The 20985-nt window shown below is 36.7% G+C and overlaps 1 protein-coding gene and 1 long non-coding RNA gene across 5 annotated transcripts; both read left to right on the top strand.

Annotated features, from left to right (window-relative positions):
• The first annotated feature begins 214 nt into the window (after positions 1-214).
• On the top strand, positions 215-10843 carry LOC112763146 (uncharacterized). Of its 4 annotated transcripts, XR_011875164.1 has the most exons (5): positions 215-433; positions 546-672; positions 3173-7659; positions 7733-7814; positions 7927-10843. It is a non-coding gene; the product is annotated as an uncharacterized lncRNA (long non-coding RNA). The 4 variants fall into 4 exon arrangements; XR_011875163.1 differs by having other exon boundaries at positions 216-672; XR_011875162.1 differs by having other exon boundaries at positions 219-433; positions 546-7659.
• Positions 10844-17595: 6752 nt separating this feature from the next.
• Positions 17596-19884, top strand: LOC140180575 (uncharacterized). Its single transcript, XM_072221815.1, has 5 exons — positions 17596-17698; positions 17783-17835; positions 18082-18699; positions 19006-19469; positions 19713-19884. Exons 1-5 carry the CDS (start codon positions 17596-17598, stop codon positions 19882-19884), a joined length of 1410 nt encoding a protein of 469 aa, XP_072077916.1.
• Positions 19885-20985: the final 1101 nt, after the last annotated feature.

Genomic DNA, 20985 nt, shown 5'->3' with positions numbered 1-20985 from the left:
GCCGTCTTCGCGGGGCTTATGTGTGGCCGCGGTTGCTCCTCGCCGTGGAGCCTTGTCGTCGTCCTTCAGCCAACACCAAAGCAGAGACGCGCGAGGGAGGTGGACGCTGCCAGAAGCACCGTGCCGCCGCCGCTGCCTGTGCTGTCGTTGTCGTCGCCGTTAATGGAGCTGGTTGGGGTTGTTCCAAGGCTTTGCCGCTGCTGCCAGCTCCTGGGTGCCGTTCAAGTCGCCGCTCCTGCCGCCCAAAACTTCGCTGCCGTCGCTGGAGAACTTTGCCGGTAAGGGTTTTAAATTTGTGGCTTCGGTCATTTTGAGTTTCGAGAAGGTTTTGATGCTGTACGGCTCTTCCAGTTGATCCGCCGGAGCTTCTGGCCGCCGCCGGAGCTGTTGCTGGGCCGGTTCGAAATCGTAGTTGCCTCATTGTGTTGTTTTGGTAAGAAATTATGTTTCGAATGATCTCGCATTAGTATTCTGTTGTGTTCGGTTAATGAATACGAGTTTTGATAACGTGGGGTAGAGTCCTGATTATTGTATGTTACGATTAGTGTTGCTATGGTTATTGCGAACGTGACTGGAAGCTGAGGTTTTGGCTGCCGGAATTGTGGTTGTGGATTTCGGGTCGAGGCAGAAAGGACTTTGTGGCGCGTTTGAGTTATGGATTTGCGTTTTGAGGTAGGGGCGCTTTCCAAAAACTATGTTTTATGTATTGGAATTATTACATATGGATACTGATGTGAGATATTGTGTATTTGGTGATTGTAATTGCCTTATGTATTATTTGATTGACTCGAATGATTATGGATGTTGGTTTGGCTGAATTGTTGTGCGGCTTTATGAAATGTAATGTTTTAAAGTTGATTCTTTAAAGATTTGAAATATGAGTATAAACCGTTGAGGATTGGTTTGAATTGAGTCAATTATTTCAATGATGTGAAAAGTCGAATGCACTTTTGAATTCAGCCTGGTTTACTTTAATTGACTTGGTTAAGGACAAATGATTTATTGCTGAACTGATTCTTTAAAGCTTTAGAAATGAGTTAAATCGGTTGATATTGAGTTGATTTCTGAAATGGTTTCCTTGAGATATGCCACTGAGGCGACTGTTGGATTTAGCTTGCTTTTGAATTGATTTCTGGTTTTGAACTGTTGAAAAGGAATGAGAAACGGTTTAGTTGGGACCCGAAACGGGTGGCAAAAGTCCAAGTTTTAGGGGAGGTGCTGCCGAAATTTCTATAAAATCCGAGTCTTTATTGAAATGTTGTTTGGAGAATGATGAGTTAAAGACTTCTACTATTTTATTTGAATTATCAAGAAAAGGATGATTCATACTTTTGAAATGAATTATTAAAGAGGGAATTGTGGTTTAGTCTTGCTTCTTAAGAAAGGCATTGTATCTCTTTCAGGAGAAAGTTATTTAGATGAAACTTGTGTTTTAAAGCTATTTGAATGTGAAAAGGGTTTATGCCTTTGAATTTGACTTGGGGGTTTCAATTAAAGAGTTTTAATGATTTTGAAAAGACCTGACTGTCTATTGACAAGTTTTATTTTTAAATGTTTTGAGAAAGGTTTTAAGTACTCTTTGAATTCTGAACTTTTGCAAGACTAAAACAATTTTGAACAGTTGAAATGCTTTAGAATTTATCATGGGGGTTGAAGCTGGTTTTGCCTAGGTAAAGGAAACGGCTTTGAAAGAAGTAAATGATTACCTGACTCGGTTTGGCTTAGATCCTATTTTATTACTCAAGTCGGAAAGCCAATGTTTTAATGATTTTAAATGAATTTGGCGAAATGAGTTATGTTATTCTCCCCTAAAGACTTGGGACTCTGCCGAGAAACTTTTGTTATAAAATCCCATTGTTGGATGGGTGATTTTGAATATCTCAAAGAGGCTTTTAACTTGCCATGATTATGGAAGTTTTGGAAAGAGGATGTCGAGAGTGGCATTATTTTGAAAGGAGAATTTACCTTGAGTAAAAGTGGCTTATGAGCCTGAGATGATTTGAGAAATGAGATCTTTAAAGCCAAGGCTGAAAAGAGTTGAAACTTGATTTCAAAGTGAAATGAGTTGAGAAAATGATTTATGGCTTAAATGCCGATTTCATGAATTCGATGATTTTGAATGTGGAAGTGCTGTTTTGTTGAGAGCCGGAATGGCTGTGTATGTTTATACATATTGATTGGTTCTGGATTGAACTGTGAGCCGGAATGGCTGTGTATGATATGAATATTGGCTGGTTCTGGAATGAACCGTGAGCCGGATGGCTGAGATGGATGTTGATCCATGGATGAGATTGATTGCATGTTTATGCTGAATCATTGATAAATGTGAATGTTGCACTTCCACTATCTGAGATACGAGTTTCCCTGGGTAGTAGCAGTGGCTAGCCACCACGTGCTCCAGGTTGAGACTTGATACTCTGTTGACCCTATGTCGTAAGTGTGGCCGGGCACTGTGAAAGCCCCGGATGAGCTCGCCCCCGAAAATATTCACCAGTGAGGGTGATGGATATGGATCATGATTATGATCAAGTTTATGATGAGTATAACTCGAGTTGGGGATGCGCGACAGAGGGACAGTCCAATGGTTAGCTACCAGGACTTGTCGGGTTGGCTCTATAACCGACAGATGATATCATCAGCCACTAGGGACAGGCATTCATCATATGCATCTATGTGACATTGCTTGGGTGTGCATATTGTACTTGGCTTGCCTTTGTGATTAATTGCTAATTGTCCTACTTGCAATAACTGTTTGTTTGTGCCTGCATCTTCCTATTTGTGTTTGCATCTGGGACTCTGTTGGATTGTGGTGATTGGTTGTTGGTTGGATTGTTTGGGCCTAGGGCCGTGGTTGGAAAGAGATGAACTGATGGTTGATTTCGGTTTTGTGTTTCTGGTTTGGAATAAAATTATGAAAGGCTATTTTGGTTCCGCATAGATAAACCGTTTTGAAAGGCTTTTGAGATTTTGAGAATTGAACGGTTCTTCTTTCCGAAAAGATTTCCGACTTTACTTTTATTGGAAACTGTTGTTTTTGAAAAGAGGCATAAGACGGTTATTAATCACTGGTGCGGTTATCTTCATGTATCCTATTACAGTAATTCCCAAAAACCCTCTACTGAGAACCCTTTCGAGGATGATGTTCTCACCCCCCTACATTTTCCCCTTTCAGGATATGGGCGCAGAAGTTACGAAGAGTTTATTTAATTGTTGTTGTGATGCTGTGTATTGTTTTAGTTATGGTTTATTGTACCCTCGCCTTTATCTTGATATATTCTGTAAGAGGGATAGGGATTGTATTGGTTAAAGCTTGTAAATATATTTGTGTATATATATATATATATGTATGTATATATGGATGTACTCTTTATGAGTTTTGTAAGTTGTATGGTATTTATGGATGTATGTTATCGGATGAAAGTATTTTTGGGAGCGATATTGCGGTTTAAAGTTTTAAACAGGCTCATATTTTAGTATTAAATAGTATAAAAGTCGTCGTAATGTCCGAGCTATCAGAGTCGCGCAGCCGGAAGTGTGAGCTTTGGTAGTTAGGGTGTTACATTATGGTATCAGAGCAGTTCTTCCTGTAGAGCCTGAGGAATGGACTGACTATGCTTCAATTGCATGCTCTGAGCGTTTGTCATGGAATAGGTCTTGTCAAATGACGAGAATTAGAGCTTTATGCACATGACGATCTATTGATTAACGTTATTAGTCTTGCATTGCATAATTCCTGATATTAAGTTTGGCCGGCTTAATACCAGTGAATCTTGTATATAAAAGCACTAATGGGTTATCATAGATGATATACGAGTTTTGAGTGAAGCGAATCGCTGGTTTTGGAAACGTTAGAAACTATTTCTCGAGACTGTTCAGTTGTGTATCTTGGATTTTGTTCGAGTCGACCTGTTCTTCATACCCTAACTTGAAGTTCTTGTTTGCTACTCCTCCTGAAAAGTAATTTGATTCTTCCACTCTGTTTCTCTATTCATATGCATTCTTGTTTGATCTTAAGTGCATATGCTTGTTTAAAATCCTTGTTGCATCTATCTTCCTCTGTTTGAGTTCTTCTTGATTCAAGTATTCTTTGATATATCCTTGAACTTGTCTTAATGTGCTGTGACTTTTAACTCCGGGTTCTGATTCCATTCTTTGAGAAATTGTTGATTCAGTTTTTCTCTTACTGGACAGTGATCACAGCCAATTTTGAGATTTTATAAATTGCTGTTGATTAGATATATACTTTTCTATATATGAGACTTTGAAATTATTTATGCAGTTTAACAACTATTTCTTTCTAATACCTTGTCTGTACTTTTACTGGTTTACGCAATTGCACTTACTTTAAAAGTAAATTTGACTTTCTAGTGATTTTACTATAGCTCCAACGGACATCTTTATTTAATTGTGTATTTGGATATTTTTCAAAATTTTGGAAAGAAAGAATTTTTCATTTTTATCCTGGTTGAGTTTCATTTGATAAGCTCTACTTAACTTATTTTAAATTGAGTTGGGTTTAGCATACTACATGGTTTATGAAATTGTTGTTCTTTTGAAAATGTTGGACTCATAGCTTTCCTCTTATGAACGGACTCGTTCCTTCTTAAGCTTTTCACCTCTATGAATGTCATACGTGACTCTGTCTTTAACTAATCTTTTACATCTTAAAAACATTACTATTGATCTTGGTTTGTCCTCTCTTGTGGATCTCATCCTTATGTGAGTCAGTTTGATTCGTTTCAATTTAGTGCATTATTTATTCTCCCATTATTTCTACAAGAGTTTTTAGTCAAAGATTTATCATTTAGAAATTACAAATGATTGAGTTGTCTTTTTCTATGACTTTTGTATTCTTTTGGATCAATTGAAAGCTTATTTGATGCCCCATGCCTAGTGGATCTTGTTTGAACTATTTAAGATCCTTTCTTGCAAGGCTTGACTCCTTTTTAGTACATCTTAAACTTCTTGAATGTTCTTCTGAGATGGTGATTTCAAGAAACACTTTTGGAGTCTTGTTTTGAACCTTTTAAAGAAGTTTCGAATTCTCTTTGACGAAATATTAAACGGAATTTATTTTCTGTTGTTTGATTGAGATTAAAACCATTGTCCAATTTTGACGAAATTAATTTAAAGTTGGCATGCGTCCTTTTAAATGAAGTTTTGGAAAGCTTCCTTGTTTAGTGGAAACCGGTTTGTTTGTAACACACCACTTATTTCCTTACCAGATTGTGTGCAAATTTTTACCTTGGAGTTTCTTTTCTAAAAGGAGTTTAATTTTCTCTTTCATCCTTGCTACGAATGTTATACACGCTTGTTTGAATATGAACTTTGAGAATTTTTGAACGAGCCTTTGATTTCTCTCCCGAGTTTTATGAACTGCTTTTGGTTAAGTTGTGCATCTAATTATCTTTCTAAAATATTTGAAGAAATATTTTAGCCTTTAGCCAAACCCGTGTGCACCTTGTTTTTAGAACTCGACAAAATCTATTTCAACATGAACTTGCATTAAAGCAAAGCCGCGATTATGCTTTTGTTACTCTCTTGAAGGATGTTGTTAATTAACCTTTCTTTTAGACTGCGAAGTGATTTTTTCGCAAGTTTCGGTTCCTTTATGAACAATGTATTTGGAAGTACTTTTAATCGTGCTCTTGAGTTTTGTGAGCTTTGTCTTGGGTTTGATATTCCTTTTTGTAAACCTCCTACTTCTTCGACTCAACTTGAATTTGTTTTGAACTAAGGCGTTGGTTCTCTTCTGATTGGTCCTGTTGGATTTCTTGGATCCAAGTGTTTTCTTTGGAGTTTTCAATCGATTTATTTCTAGCAAACTCCTTTGCTTGAACATCCTTGTTATTCTGGAACTGGATACATTCTCTCAACTCTTTGAGTATTATCCTTGACATTTGACTCTCCTCTTTAAATCTTGTATCCTTCTGAGTAGACTCGAGAATTGTTTTGATATCACGTGCGACTTGTAGACGTAGTAACGCGATACGTTAGTTCTTTAAGACGTGATGTGTATACGAAAGTTGAAGCGGTAGGTGTGCAACGTATGAGTTGTGGGCGTTTTGTTCCTTGCGAACGGGTTTGTGGTTGTCAGGCTAATGATCGAGTTTGGGGTTTGTAAAGTGCTTGATGGGGTTGGAAAGTTGAAACTTTGAGGTTGATATGAGATTAGTGTGCGGAGGTTAAGCACGTCGTTTTAACTCCATCCTGTTTTATAGCCTTTGATACCTTGCCCTTCTATCACATGATTGACCCATGTTATCTTTTGCATTGAGCCTACCTTGTAACGTTTGCTTTGCAATCACACTCCTACCTTTACATCCTTATGTTTATGACAATCAAAGTATTTGAAAATCGTATATATGATTATATTTTGAGATATTTTGCTTCTTCCTTGAATGTGTTCAAGGGTGAACTGTTATGGAATTTCTTTCATTTTGTATCAATTTTCAAGGGCGAAAATTTTTATAAGGTGGGTAGAATGTAAGACCCAGAATCTTTGAAAAGTCTTATTATGATTAAGTCTCAAATCCTACAATTATTTATAGCCTTAATTTCAGAGATTATTTTATTAAAGATAATTAAGGCAAGTTTTGATTTATTGAATTTGAGATAAGTTATGGGTATTATCCAATTTTACAATTATTGGATTATTTTCTATATTTAAATCATATAGTTGGTAGTTGTGAAATAAAAAGGATTTTTATATGATTTTGGACTAAATAATTAATATTTTAGAATATTGATATTACTATTTTGGAAAATGAAGAAAATAAGTATATTATTTCTAATTATTTGGTGGGGACATTTTATTGAAAATAATTTATGAAATTGATGAGCAAATAGTATTTTTATACATTATTATTAATGGATTAGAATTTATTTCTAATTACTATATTATCCCTATTTTTAAGTGAAATTACTAAAATACCCCTAACCCTAATTTTTGAAAATAAAATCCTAACCCTAAAAACCCTAACCCATTACCGTTTCCCATCAGAAGCTGCAGTAGCAGCCGCAAGCCCCTTCTTCCCCCCCCCCAAAATGAAAAGCACACACAAAACAGGGGAGGAGAACTTCTGAGAGAGATGAGGGAAAGGGAGGAAGCACAGCGCCGGCGGGCGTCACTGCCGCCGCGCCGCCGTGTTACATCAGGGAGGGCGAGTGAGCGAGCAAACAGACACGAGAGGGAGGGGATCGCGCCGCCACGGTCGTTCAGGAGAAGCGCCGGAGAAGCTGCTGCGCGGCCCAGAATCCGCGTTCAACTCGCCGCCGTTCAGACTCCAGTTGCTGTCACCCTCGTGCAGGCGCCGTCGCGAGGTAGCCTTGCATCCGCCGCCGTCTTCGCGGGGCTTATGTGTGGCCGCGGTTGCTCCTCGCCGTGGAGCCGTGTCGTCGTCCTTCAGCCAACACCAAAGCAGAGACGCGCGAGGGAGGTGGACGCTGCCAGAAGCACCGTGCCGCCGCCGCTGCCTGTGCTGTCGTTGTCGTCGCCGACATTCTCGAGCGCCGCCATCAGAAATGGTTCAGGTCGCCGTTAATGGAGCTGGTTGGGGTTGTTCCAAGGCTTTGCCGCTGCTGCCAGCTCCTGGGTGCCGTTCAAGTCGCCGCTCCTGCCGCCCAAAACTTCGCTGCCGTCACTGGAGAACTTTGCCGGTAAGGGTTTTAAATTTGTGGCTTCGGTCATTTTGAGTTTCGAGAAGGTTTTGATGCTGTACGGCTCTTCCAGTTGATCCGCCGGAGCTTCTGGCCGCCGCCGGAGCTGTTGCCGGGCCGGTTCGAAATCGTAGTTGCCTCATTGTGTTGTTTTGGTAAGAAATTATGTTTCGAATGATCTCGCATTAGTATTCTGTTGTGTTCGGTTAATGAATACGAGTTTTGATAACGTGGGGTAGAGTCCTGATTATTGTATGTTACGATTAGTGTTGCTATGGTTATTGCGAACGTGACTGGAAGCTGAGGTTTTGGCTGCCGGAATTGTGGTTGTGGATTTCGGGTCGAGGCAGAAAGGACTTTGTGGCGCGTTTGAGTTATGGATTTGCGTTTTGAGGTAGGGGCGCTTTCCAAAAACTATGTTTTATGTATTGGAATTATTACATATGGATACTGATGTGAGATATTGTGTATTTGGTGATTGTAATTGCCTTATGTATTATTTGATTGACTCGAATGATTATGGATGTTGGTTTGGCTGAATTGTTGTGCGGCTTTATGAAATGTAATGTTTTAAAGTTGATTCTTTAAAGATTTGAAATATGAGTATAAACCGTTGAGGATTGGTTTGAATTGAGTCAATTATTTCAATGATGTGAAAAGTCGAATGCACTTTTGAATTCAGCCTGGTTTACTTTAATTGACTTGGTTAAGGACAAATGATTTATTGCCGAACTGATTCTTTAAAGCTTTAGAAATGAGTTAAATCGGTTGATATTGAGTTGATTTCTGAAATGGTTTCCTTGAGATATGCCACTGAGGCGACTGTTGGATTTAGCTTGCTTTTGAATTGATTTCTGGTTTTGAACTGTTGAAAAGGAATGAGAAACAGTTTAGTTGGGACCCGAAACGGGTGGCAAAAGTCCAAGTTTTAGGGGAGGTGCTGCCGAAATTTCTATAAAATCCGAGTCTTTATTGAAATGTTGTTTGGAGAATGATGAGTTAAAGACTTCTACTATTTTATTTGAATTATCAAGAAAAGGATGATTCATACTTTTGAAATGAATTATTAAAGAGGGAATTGTGGTTTAGTCTTGCTTCTTAAGAAAGGCATTGTATCTCTTTCAGGAGAAAGTTATTTAGATGAAACTTGTGTTTTAAAGCTATTTGAATGTGAAAAGGGTTTATGCCTTTGAATTTGACTTGGGGGTTTCAATTAAAGAGTTTTAATGATTTTGAAAAGACCTGACTGTCTATTGACAAGTTTTATTTTTAAATGTTTTGAGAAAGGTTTTAAGTACTCTTTGAATTCTGAACTTTTGCAAGACTAAAACAATTTTGAACAGTTGAAATGCTTTAGAATTTATCATGGGGGTTGAAGCTGATTTTGCCTAGGTAAAGGAAACGGCTTTGAAAGAAGTAAATGATTACCTGACTCGGTTTGGCTTAGATCCTATTTTATTACTCAAGTCGGAAAGCCAATGTTTTAATGATTTTAAATGAATTTGGCGAAATGAGTTATGTTATTCTCCCCTAAAGACTTGGGACTCTGCCGAGAAACTTTTGTTATAAAATCCCATTGTTGGATGGGTGATTTTGAATATCTCAAAGAGGCTTTTAACTTGCCATGATTATGGAAGTTTTGGAAAGAGGATGTCGAGAGTGGCATTATTTTGAAAGGAGAATTTACCTTGAGTAAAAGTGGCTTATGAGCCTGAGATGATTTGAGAAATGAGATCTTTAAAGCCAAGGCTGAAAAGAGTTGAAACTTGATTTCAAAGTGAAATGAGTTGAGAAAATGATTTATGGCTTAAATGCCGATTTCATGAATTCGATGATTTTGAATGTGGAAGTGCTGTTTTGTTGAGAGCCGGAATGGCTGTGTATGTTTATACATATTGATTGGTTCTGGATTGAACTGTGAGCCGGAATGGCTGTGTATGATATGAATATTGGCTGGTTCTGGAATGAACCGTGAGCCGGATGGCTGAGATGGATGTTGATCCATGGATGAGATTGATTGCATGTTTATGCTGAATCATTGATAAATGTGAATGTTGCACTTCCACTATCTGAGATACGAGTTTCCCTGGGTAGTAGCAGTGGCTAGCCACCACGTGCTCCAGGTTGAGACTTGATACTCTGTTGACCCTATGTCGTAAGTGTGGCCGGGCACTGTGAAAGCCCCGGATGAGCTCGCCCCCGAAAATATTCACCAGTGAGGGTGATGGATATGGATCATGATTATGATCAAGTTTATGATGAGTATAACTCGAGTTGGGGATGCGCGACAGAGGGACAGTCCAATGGTTAGCTACCAGGACTTGTCGGGTTGGCTCTATAACCGACAGATGATATCATCAGCCACTAGGGACAGGCATTCATCATATGCATCTATGTGACATTGCTTGGGTGTGCATATTGTACTTGGCTTGCCTTTGTGATTAATTGCTAATTGTCCTACTTGCAATAACTGTTTGTTTGTGCCTGCATCTTCCTATTTGTGTTTGCATCTGGGACTCTGTTGGATTGTGGTGATTGGTTGTTGGTTGGATTGTTTGGGCCTAGGACCGTGGTTGGAAAGAGATGAACTGATGGTTGATTTCGGTTTTGTGTTTCTGGTTTGGAATAAAATTATGAAAGGCTATTTTGGTTCCGCATAGATAAACCGTTTTGAAAGGCTTTTGAGATTTTGAGAATTGAACGGTTCTTCTTTCCGAAAAGATTTCCGACTTTACTTTTATTGGAAACTGTTGTTTTTGAAAAGAGGCATAAGACGGTTATTAATCACTGGTGCGGTTATCTTCATGTATCCTATTACAGTAATTCCCAAAAACCCTCTACTGAGAACCCTTTCGAGGATGATGTTCTCACCCCCCTACATTTTTCCCCTTTCAGGATATGGGCGCAGAAGTTACGAAGAGTTTATTTAATTGTTGTTGTGATGCTCTGTATTGTTTTAGTTATGGTTTATTGTACCCTCGCCTTTATCTTGATATATTCTGTAAGATGGATAGGGATTGTATTGGTTAAAGCTTGTAAATATATTTGTATATATATATATATATATATATATGTATGTATATATGGATGTACTCTTTATGAGTTTTGTAAGTTGTATGGTATTTATGGATGTATGTTATCGGATGAAAGTATTTTTAGGAGCGATATTGCGGTTTAAAGTTTTAAACAGGCTCATATTTTAGTATTAAATAGTATAAAAGTCGTCGTAATGTCCGAGCTATTAGAGTCGCGCAGCCGAAAGTGTGAGCTTTGGTAGTTAGGGTGTTACAATTTAGATGAAACTTATGTTTTAAAGCTGTTTTAAATGTGACAAGGGCAATGCCTTTGAATTTGACTTGGGGGTTTCAATGACTTTGAAAGAACCTGATTGCCTATTGACAAGTTTCATTTTGAAATGTTTTGAGAAATGTTTTAAGTACTCTTTGAATTTTGAATTCTTGCAAGACTAAAACAATTTTGAACAGTTGAAACGTTCTAGAATTTATCATGGGGGTTGAAGTTGGTTTTGCTTAAGTAAAGGAAACGGCTTTGGAAGAAGTAAATGATTACGTGACTAGGTTTGGCTTAGATCCTATTTTATTACTCAAATCGGAAAGCCAAGGTTTTAATGATTTTAAATGAATTTGACGGAATGAGTTATGTTATTCTCCCCTAAAGACTTGGGACTCTACCGGGAAACTTTTGGTTGTAAAATCCCATTGTTGGATGGGTGATTTTGAATACTTTGAAATAAATCCTTAACTTGCCATGGTTTTGGAAGTTTTGGAAAGAGAATGCCGAGAGTGGCTTTGTGTTAAAAAGGGAACTCACTTTGAGTAAGTTTGGCTTATGAGCCTGAGATGATTTGAGAAATGAGATCTTTAAAGCTAAAGCTGAAAAGAGTTGAAATTTGATTTCAAGGTGAAATGGCTTGAGAAGAGTGATTTATGGCTTAAATGCCGATTTTATGAATTTTATGATGTTGAATGGTGGAAGTGTTGTTTGTTATGGGCCGGAATGGCTATGTATGATATTGATTTATGGCTGGTTGCCGAATGAGTTATGGGCCGTATGGCTGATTATGAATTATGAATTTAAGCCGAAGGGCTGTATTTATTGATAAATTGGCTGGTTCTGGATTGAACCGTGAGCCGGATGGCTGAGATGAATGTTGTATGTGAAAATATTTATGTTTTCTCTCTGGTTGTAAGGGTGACAGGGCACCGATACCCTCTAATGGCGACAGGGCGCAGATACCCTCCGGTTTTGTGTTTCTGGTTTGGAAAAGCATGAAATGCTAATTTGGTTCAACATGGTTAAACCTTTTTGAAAGGCTTTTGAGTTTTTGAGAATTGAACGGTTCCTCTTTTAGAAAAGATTTCCGACTTTACTTTTATTGTAAACCGTTGTTTTTGAAAAGAGGCATAAGACGGTTATTAATCACTGGTGCGATTATCTTCACGTATCCTATTACGGTAATTCCCAAAAAACCTCTACTGAGAACCCTTTCGAGGATGATTGATAAACCCATATTTCATGAGTTCTTTTGTGCTTAATTAAAGTGATTTATTCAACTCTTCACCTACTTATTCACATTAATTGCATGGTTTTACTTTCCCTTCCCTATTATGTCATATAATGAAAAACATGTTTTCTAAGCTTTAAAAATTAATTATTTTAATTACCTTTATTTCCATTCGATGCCGTGATTAGTGTGTTGAGTAGTTTCAGATTTTCTAAGGCAGAATGGCTTAAAGGATGAAAAAGGAAACATACTAAAATGGAAGGAGAAAGCAAAACGGAGCTTTAAAGAAACTGGTATCCACGCGATCGCATGGATGACGCGATCGTGTGCCAAGCACGAATCAGCAGCGACGCGGCCGCATGACTGACGCGACCGCGCGCCTTAAGCAGAACACACATGACGCGGTCGCATGACTGACGCGACCGCGTGGCAAGGAAAAGCTCCAATTGACGCGACCGCGTGACCCACGCGGACGCATGACAGAGGCCACGCACCAGAAATTGCAGAAAACGCTCATAACGAGTTTTGAGGCCCTTTTTGGCTCAAACTCAAGTCCAGAAGGCATAGACCAGAGGTTATGATGTGAGGGAATGCATCCATTCAGGGAGCTCGCATTTTTTTCACCTTTCAATGAATAGATTTAGTTGAAAGGGAGATCTCCTCCCTCTCGCTTTTAGGATTTATGATTTCTTCTTGTTTTAAGAGTAACTCTGGATCCAGGTTTAATTTTATTTTAATATTACTTCTCTTTATTTATTCCAACATTTGAATTGATTATTATTATTTATGAATTATTCCATGTTACAGATTTCTAATTGAATTAATGATAATTGAGGTATTTTCAGTTTATGATTGTTCTCTTTGACTTAAGTTACCATTGTTTCCCTTCTAAGGATATTTTTACTATTATTCCAGCAACTTTACTTTTTCCCCTTTTGGTTCTGGTTAAGAATTTAATAACTCAACAGTTATTAAACTCAATACAATTGATAATCGTGATCTTGCTAATTGAGCTGAACTTAAATAATTCCAACCTTTTCTGAGAAAATAATTAGAATTCAAAGGTCAACTTAATTAGTCCCTTGACTTTCCCTTACCCCTGGTAAAGGTCGATCAAGTGGAGTTTAGATTCAACTTTCATTATTGTTGAGAGAGATAACTAAGTTGGACCTTTAATTTCTTTAACTTGCTAAAAGTCGCTTTACAGTTATTATTTATTCTTAATTGCCATTTAATTCACTCGTCATTCAGATTACTTGCTTCTCACCTTCTAAACCCCGATTATAACCTTTATAGCCAATAATAAGAACATACTTCCTTGCAGTTCCTTGAGAAGACGACCCGAGGTTTGAATACTCGGTTAACAATTTTTAAAGGGGTTTGTTACTTGTGACAACGAAAACGTTTGTACGAAGGGATTTTTGCCGGTTTAGAAACTATATCTACAACGCAACCGTTTCTATGAATTTCTTTACTGGTAGAAATCACGACACCAATGATGTTCTCACCCCCCTACATTTTTCCCCTTTCAGGATATGGATGCTGAAGTCACGAAGGGTTTATTTAGTTGTTGTTGAAATGCTCTGTATTGCTTTAGATTATTAATTATAGTACCCTCGCCTTTATCTTGATATATTCTATAAGAGGGATAGGAATTGTATTGGGAAATGCTTGTAATATTACTTATATATATTTATATATATATATATGAATGTACTCTTTATGAGTTGTTGTAAATTGTATGGTATTTATGGCTGTATGTTATCGAACGAAAGTTTTTTTGGGAGCGGTGTTACGGTTTAAAGTTTTAAACAGGCTCATATTTTAGTATTAAATAGTATAAGTGTCATCGTAATGTCCGACCTATTAGAGTCGCGTAGCCGGAAGCGTGAGCTTTGGTAGTTAGGGTGTTACAATAACCCAGATGAAAGTGAGTGCAACTTTTCTAATATAACCTTTTTATTTGAATCATGAATTGTGATATATAAGTACTCATGACTTCCCTCATTCATAGTCTCAATATGATATCCATTTCGGCAAATATCTTTAAAGCTCAACAAGTTTCTTAGAGACTTGGTAGACAATAGTGCATTATTTATTATGAATTTTGTTCCTCTAAAAAATAAAATTATAGCTCTTCCGGAGCCTTCAATCACATTGCTTGAGCCAATAATAGTATTATATTCTTCTTTTGGCACAAGATAGGTAAAATATATATCGCTTTTGAGAATGGTGTGCGGACTTACACTATCCGCAAGGCGTACATCTTCATTATATATCCTTGTCATTTTCTTCAAAGATAAATAATAATAAAATGAGTAGAAATACATGCACAGTCAAATTGAATTCTTGATAGGAATTATTTTTCTAAGAGACATTGCACATAATGTCATATACTAAAATTTTATTTTAAAACTTAACACATTTAATGATTTCAAAATTCATAAACATTAATATTTCATTATTTATATACATCGTAATTGAAACTTAAATACATAGAAAATAAAACTTAACAATAAGTTCTTTACATTATTTATTTACATGGATACTTAACAATCCCATATATTAAACTATTCCATCATTAATCAAATGACCAATATTTCCTTCAGGATCCTCAAAGAAATCAGATACATCATAATGAGTGGTGGAATTCTCAACAGCATCATTTGAAATGAAATTTGTTTCCTTTCCTTTGTAGTCCTTTTTTAAAGATGCTTGATAAAGATCGACTAGGTGCCTTGGTGTACGACAGGTATGCGACCAATGGCCCTTTCCACCACAACGAAAATACTTATCCTCTGTTGAATTATTTTGTCCAATATTTCTTTCTTTATCCTACTTCTGGTGAGATCCTCTCTTTTGAACATAATTCCTTTTCCTTCCATAATTTTCCTTGTTGCTAAAACCTTGCCATTTACCTCTTTTGGGGTAATGATTTGCACATTTACTTCGGGAAATGGGGCTACCCCAGCTGGGCGTGCTTCGTGATTAACTCAGAATATTTTTTAAATCCTTTTTCTCGATACTGCTGCTGCAGGAGCATATTCGAGGCATGAAAGATTGAGAAAGTTTTCTCCAACATATCATTATCAGTTATCTTTTCCCCACATAATTTCATTCATGAGGTGATTCGAAATATTGCAGAACTATATTCATTTATAGACTTAAAATCCTATAGATGCAAGTGCGTCCATCATATTGGGCTTGAGAAAGTATCATCATCTTTTGATGATTGTACCTTTCTTCAAGGTCTTTCCAAATATCTGCAGGATCTTTTAATGTGAGATATTCATTTTTCAATCCTTGGTCAAGATGGCGACGAAAGAAAATCATGGCTTTGGCTTTATCCTTCTGGGATGTATTATTTTTAGCTTTAATGGTATCTCCAAGATTTATTGAATCAAGATGGATTTCAACATCTAGTATCCATGATAAATAATTGTTTTCAGATATATCAAGAGCATTAAATTCAAGATGAGAGAGCTTCGACATAATGAAAATTTGTTACCTGAGTCTTCCTAAAAATTTGGTCAGAGTCTCGTGCTGATAACGTGTTGTAAAATAAATAAAGATATACTAAATATAAAATAAAGATGTATAAATAGAAGACCCTAGTATTAATATAATTAGCTCAATATTTAATATTATATATTGTAATGTTATATATATAAAGAGAAAGAGAAGTATTCGTAAAGAGAGAGAGAGAATTGATTTGTTTATTGCTATAACTGTGTATATTACTTCATATCAGGTTCTCTATTTATAGGCATACATGATCATCATTTTCAAAATTTATTAAATATGATTCCCCTTGAAAACCTGAGCCTTGTGGAAAATGAGCATCCATCTCAGGCAATCTTATCACAACATAAATAAGAGAAAAGAAAAAGCGATGGTTTATTATAGATTCTGTAGATTTGGTTTTGTACGTGACTACGTGTCATTCGTAAGTTAAAGGTGTGACTCCTTTCTTCTCACTCAGGTGTTGGCAAAAGTAGAATCCATTGCGTAGAGATGTTTTCATGGGTTATTTTCTCAGGTGTTGACAAGTTAATCTAACAAATATAGCCCTTTAAAAAAACTACGTTGTAGTTTCTAGCTCTCATGAACTAATGTTGGACAATATTTTGGTAGAAATGGATTTGGAGACAGATTAGTTCTTGGGATAAAATTTAGAAATTTGCTTCCTTTTATATATGTTTTCCACAAAGGGTCATGCATGTTTTGTGAAAAGGGGTACACACGCAAGATTCTATAACTGGCTTTCCTAAAAGAGCTGAAAGCATGCATGGTGCTTTTGGGGCTGGACATAGTTCTACAAGTATATCTGCTGGTCTTGGTGAGATTAAATTATGTATGAATAAATCAATTTGGGTTAGTCGAGTGGTCAGTTCACTCGTCTACTTAAACAAGTGTCGAGGGTTTGAATCCTGCTTTGTGTATTTAGCAACTCATTGGCCAGTGACAGACCCTAAAATAAAGCTCAAATCCGTAACTGATTAATCCTTGGTTTGTTGGGCTGAAGGACACCGTGGCGACCAACCAAACAAAAAAAACTTATGTATGGATATATCCTTAATGCTCTATCTGTTTTTGGTTACCAATAAAACAAAAACTGGTAGGCCTGGCAGTTGCAAGGGATCTTCTGGGAGAGAACTGCATTGTCTCTATGATTGGCGATGGGGAAATAACAACCGGCTAAGCTTATGATGCATTGAACAATGCAGGATTCCTTAACAATAACATGATTAGTTTTGTAAAGAGACTCTATTTCGCTATATTTTGCGAAGATTGTGTCATTTTCGTTTTTTTTTCTTCATTTGAATAGTAAATAATTTATTGCTTAATTGCTCACAGTCACATTTATAATTTTTTTTGAACTGGAACTGCCTCATGATTATTTCATGAAATTTTAAGGTTAGCACAGACAAAAAATTTGAAATTGACTAAGAAAATATATCATACTCCACTAGCAACATAGCTGCTCAAAGGCATAACACCAATTAAAGCCAAAGTTAAATTACTATTTAGTTTGTTCTCTATGTTAAGAGGAATGTTTGGTTACTAATATTTTTCTTTGAATTTGAAAAGACGAACAACTATGGATTCATGCAAAATTTGGAATAGCTCAAACTAATTATACTAATCCAATTAATATTATTGATTTTAATATGATTTTGTTTTAATCGTTATAGAAAACAAAAGCAAATGACTTCAATAAACCAAATTATCGCTGCATTTTATGTTCTCCATGAGACCATACTAACCTTTTCTTCCATTATTACTATATCAATTCTTAAAAGCTAATATTCTTCTAACATCACAAGAGATCGCTGATTGTAGGGTTTAGGGACGGATTGGCAAATCAAATTAATAAAGAAGAGTTTGCAGCATTGGAGAGAATGCCGACAATGGAGGAGATTAGAGAGGCAGTTTGGGATTGTGAATCATCTAAGGCACCAGGAAGTGATGGGTATAACATGAATTTCATTAAAAAGTGCTGGGATGATATCGGTGCAGAATTCACGTCAGTTGTGTTGGCATTTTTCTAGTCATCAAGGCTGTCTTCTGATTCGAATATTACATGGGTGGCCCTAGCACCTAAGTTCACTGGAGACAAGGAGATTAAGGACCTCCGGCTGATTAGTATGGTAGGTTGCATATATAAAGTAATCTCTAAAGTGATGGTCCGAAGGATGAGATTAGTGATGCCAGGCCTAGTAGATGAGATCCATAGTGCATTTGTAAAGAGTCAAAAAATACATGATGGGGCACTAATTGCATGCGAAATAGTACAATGGTTAAAGATGAGGAAAAAGAAAGCGGAAATAATTAAACTAGACTTTCAGAAGGCGTATGATTGAGTAAAATGAAGTTTTGTGGATATTGTATTGCAGAAGATGAGCTTTGGGTCGAGGTGGAGGGAATGGGTGAAGGAGTGTGTTAGTACAACTTCTATGTTGATTTTGATAAATGGCTCACCAACTAAACCTTTTAAGATGGAAAGGAGTTTGAGACAAGGTGATCTACTGTCTCCATTTTTGTTTGTGCTTGTGGCTGATATTCTGCATAGGATTGTAGGGGAGGCAGTCAGAAACAAACGTATTTTGCCTTTGCTAGTTGGTAAGGATAATATAGACTTGTCACATCTCCAGTTTGCATATGACACTATATTATTTTGTCCACCGGAAGAGGAGACCATTAGAAACTATGTCAGATTGCTAAGGTGTTTTGAGGTGATATCAGGGTTAAGTATCAACTTCGATAAGTCTAGTTTGATCCCAATCAATTGCGAACAGTTGTGGACTTACAATATGTGCAACTTATTGGGATGTAAGGAGGCTAACCTTCCAGTCAGATATCTTGGCATTTCATTAGGAGAAAACCCAAGGCGGGTCAGCACTTGGAAACCGATAATTAATAAAGTGGAGGAGAAGCTTAGCTTGTGGAAGGTGAAAGTGCTCAATAAAGCGGGTAAGCTAGTCCTTATTAAATCTGTATTGAATAGCTTGTCGGTATACTATTTGAGCTTGTATAAGATACCGAAGGCAATGGCAGAAAAGATAATTTTGTTGCAGAAAAAATTCCTATGGAGCAAGAAGGAAGGTAGGAATGGTCTGAAACTTGTTAAGTGGGCAGTGGTTCAGTCTCCTAAAAAGTGGATTAGGGGTGGGTGATGCCGTGGTTAGGAACACAACACTCCTTTTCAGGTGGTGGTGACATTTCTCAAAAGAGGAGTGTCTATTATGGAAGAAGGTTGTATGCTCTTATCACAACTTGAACCCCAATGTGATGTTATCTTCTCTGACATTGCCTAGTAGAGGGGCCTATGGAAGGATATCTGTCAGCTGCAATTCAAAGATCGTAATGTGAGAGATAAGATGATTGCTAGGTTGTCTATGGAGGTGGGCGATGGAAGGAGGACTCGGTTCTGGGAAGATGTTTGGCTACAAAGTGGTTCACTAAAGATGAGTTTTCCGAGGTTCTTCTCTGTTTCAAACCAAAGAAGATCTGTCATAGGGGATTGTGGATTTTGGAACGGGTTAGAGTGGATTTGGAACTTCCAGTGGAGGCGAGATTTATTCCAATGGGAGTTGGAATTAGTGAAACAACTGCATGAGACTTTAAGGCCTGTAAAGATAGAACGTGATACGCAAGATAGAGTTGTATGGAAGTTTGACAAGGAAGGCATTTTTTCAACTAAATCTTTTGTGCAGGTGTTGCAATCAGAAACACTACTGGAGGACATCACCAGCTATAGTTTCACCAAAGAGTTATTTGTCTGGTTTGTTTTGATAGGAAGAGTAAATACCAAAGAAAGATTGCATAGACTAGGAATTATTAGTCACGGTGATAACATGTGTGTATTATGTAAAAAAGATGTTAAACATATTCACCACTTGTTTCTTATTGGTTGCGAGTTTACCTGGCAGGTGTGGTGTGAATGTTTATCTGAATTTGGGAGGCTGTGGTCTATTCTGAGCTCACTGAAAGAACATTTTGAGAGTTGAACATATGTCATTAACAGGAAAGAGGAGTGTAACAAGTGGCTCATATGCTTCTTTGCAGTTATTTGGAATGTTTGGCTAGAGAGGAACGGGCTGATCTTTAATAACAAAGAAGCTGGAGCAGAAGAGGTGTTCCACAAATCTTTGACCAGTTATAGAGAGTGGATTAGTATAGCTCCCTTTTGTTATTGATGGCAATGCTGGAGATAATACCAGGGATAGTTTTCATTTTATAGTTTGTTGGATATTGGTGTTTGAGACTTTGCTTCAGACTTTGTCGCTCCACTTTATTATATTGAGCTCGCTTGTAAAAAAAAAAAAAGCTAATATTCTTGACTGTTTGTACTCCTATTTGAAAGGAATTAAGGCAAAAGTCATTAAATATGAGAACTTGTAACCCTTGTATTATTTCGATGCCTTTTCATTGAATTATTATTACATTTTTTCTATTATAGCATTTGAAACTAAATGCAAACAAAACAAGATGATGGATTCAAAGCCAATAATGCTTGCGTTATTAACAATGAATCTTAATGTCAAAACTTCCATTAATTTAAATGCAGATTTCTAACACCCAAGTCATGAATTTGGAATTATTTATTTTATATTTAACAGGTATTATTATTACTTGATATATGGTAATTAGTTCATCTATTTCATTTTTATATTAGTCCCGTTACACGTATAAATCTTTTTATCAAATAAGTCCAACCAAATTAACCCTAATCCAATAAAATTTACCTACATAATATACGCGTAAAATCATGCCATTTTGTATTTTGCGTTCTTTCTCTTCCTTCTCCTCCTCCTTCTTCTCCTTGTTTGCGTTCTTCCTCCTTTTTCTTTGTGTTCCTTCTTCTTCTTCTTTGGTTATTTCATCCTCATCGTCATTCTTTTTATTACTGCTGTTGTTGATGCATTTTTTTTCATCTCCATTTTCTATTGATTTTGCAACATTATATATTATTTTTTTCTTTGTTTGATTTTTTCTTCTCAAAAAGAATTATGAGAAAATGAAATAAAAAGATGAAGAAGAAGAAACAGCAGAAAATGAGGAGGAAGAAGAGGACAAATTTTGAATTATACAGAATTTATTAAAATAAAAATACATCGAAAATTCTTAACAATAACACATAAATTTCTTAACTTTTACACCAAAATTTCGCTACAAATACACAAAAATATTTTTTAATGATGTATTTTTTTTCTTATTTTTTATTTCTTTTAGTTGAATGAACGTAGGTTCATCCTCTTCCTAATAATTTTGTAGCATTATGTGTTTCTTCTTCTTTG

This window comes from Arachis hypogaea, chromosome 17 (genome assembly GCF_003086295.3).
Source record: "Arachis hypogaea cultivar Tifrunner chromosome 17, arahy.Tifrunner.gnm2.J5K5, whole genome shotgun sequence".
NCBI lineage: Eukaryota > Viridiplantae > Streptophyta > Magnoliopsida > Fabales > Fabaceae > Arachis > Arachis hypogaea.
This window is presented reverse-complemented; position numbering and strand designations above follow the sequence as displayed.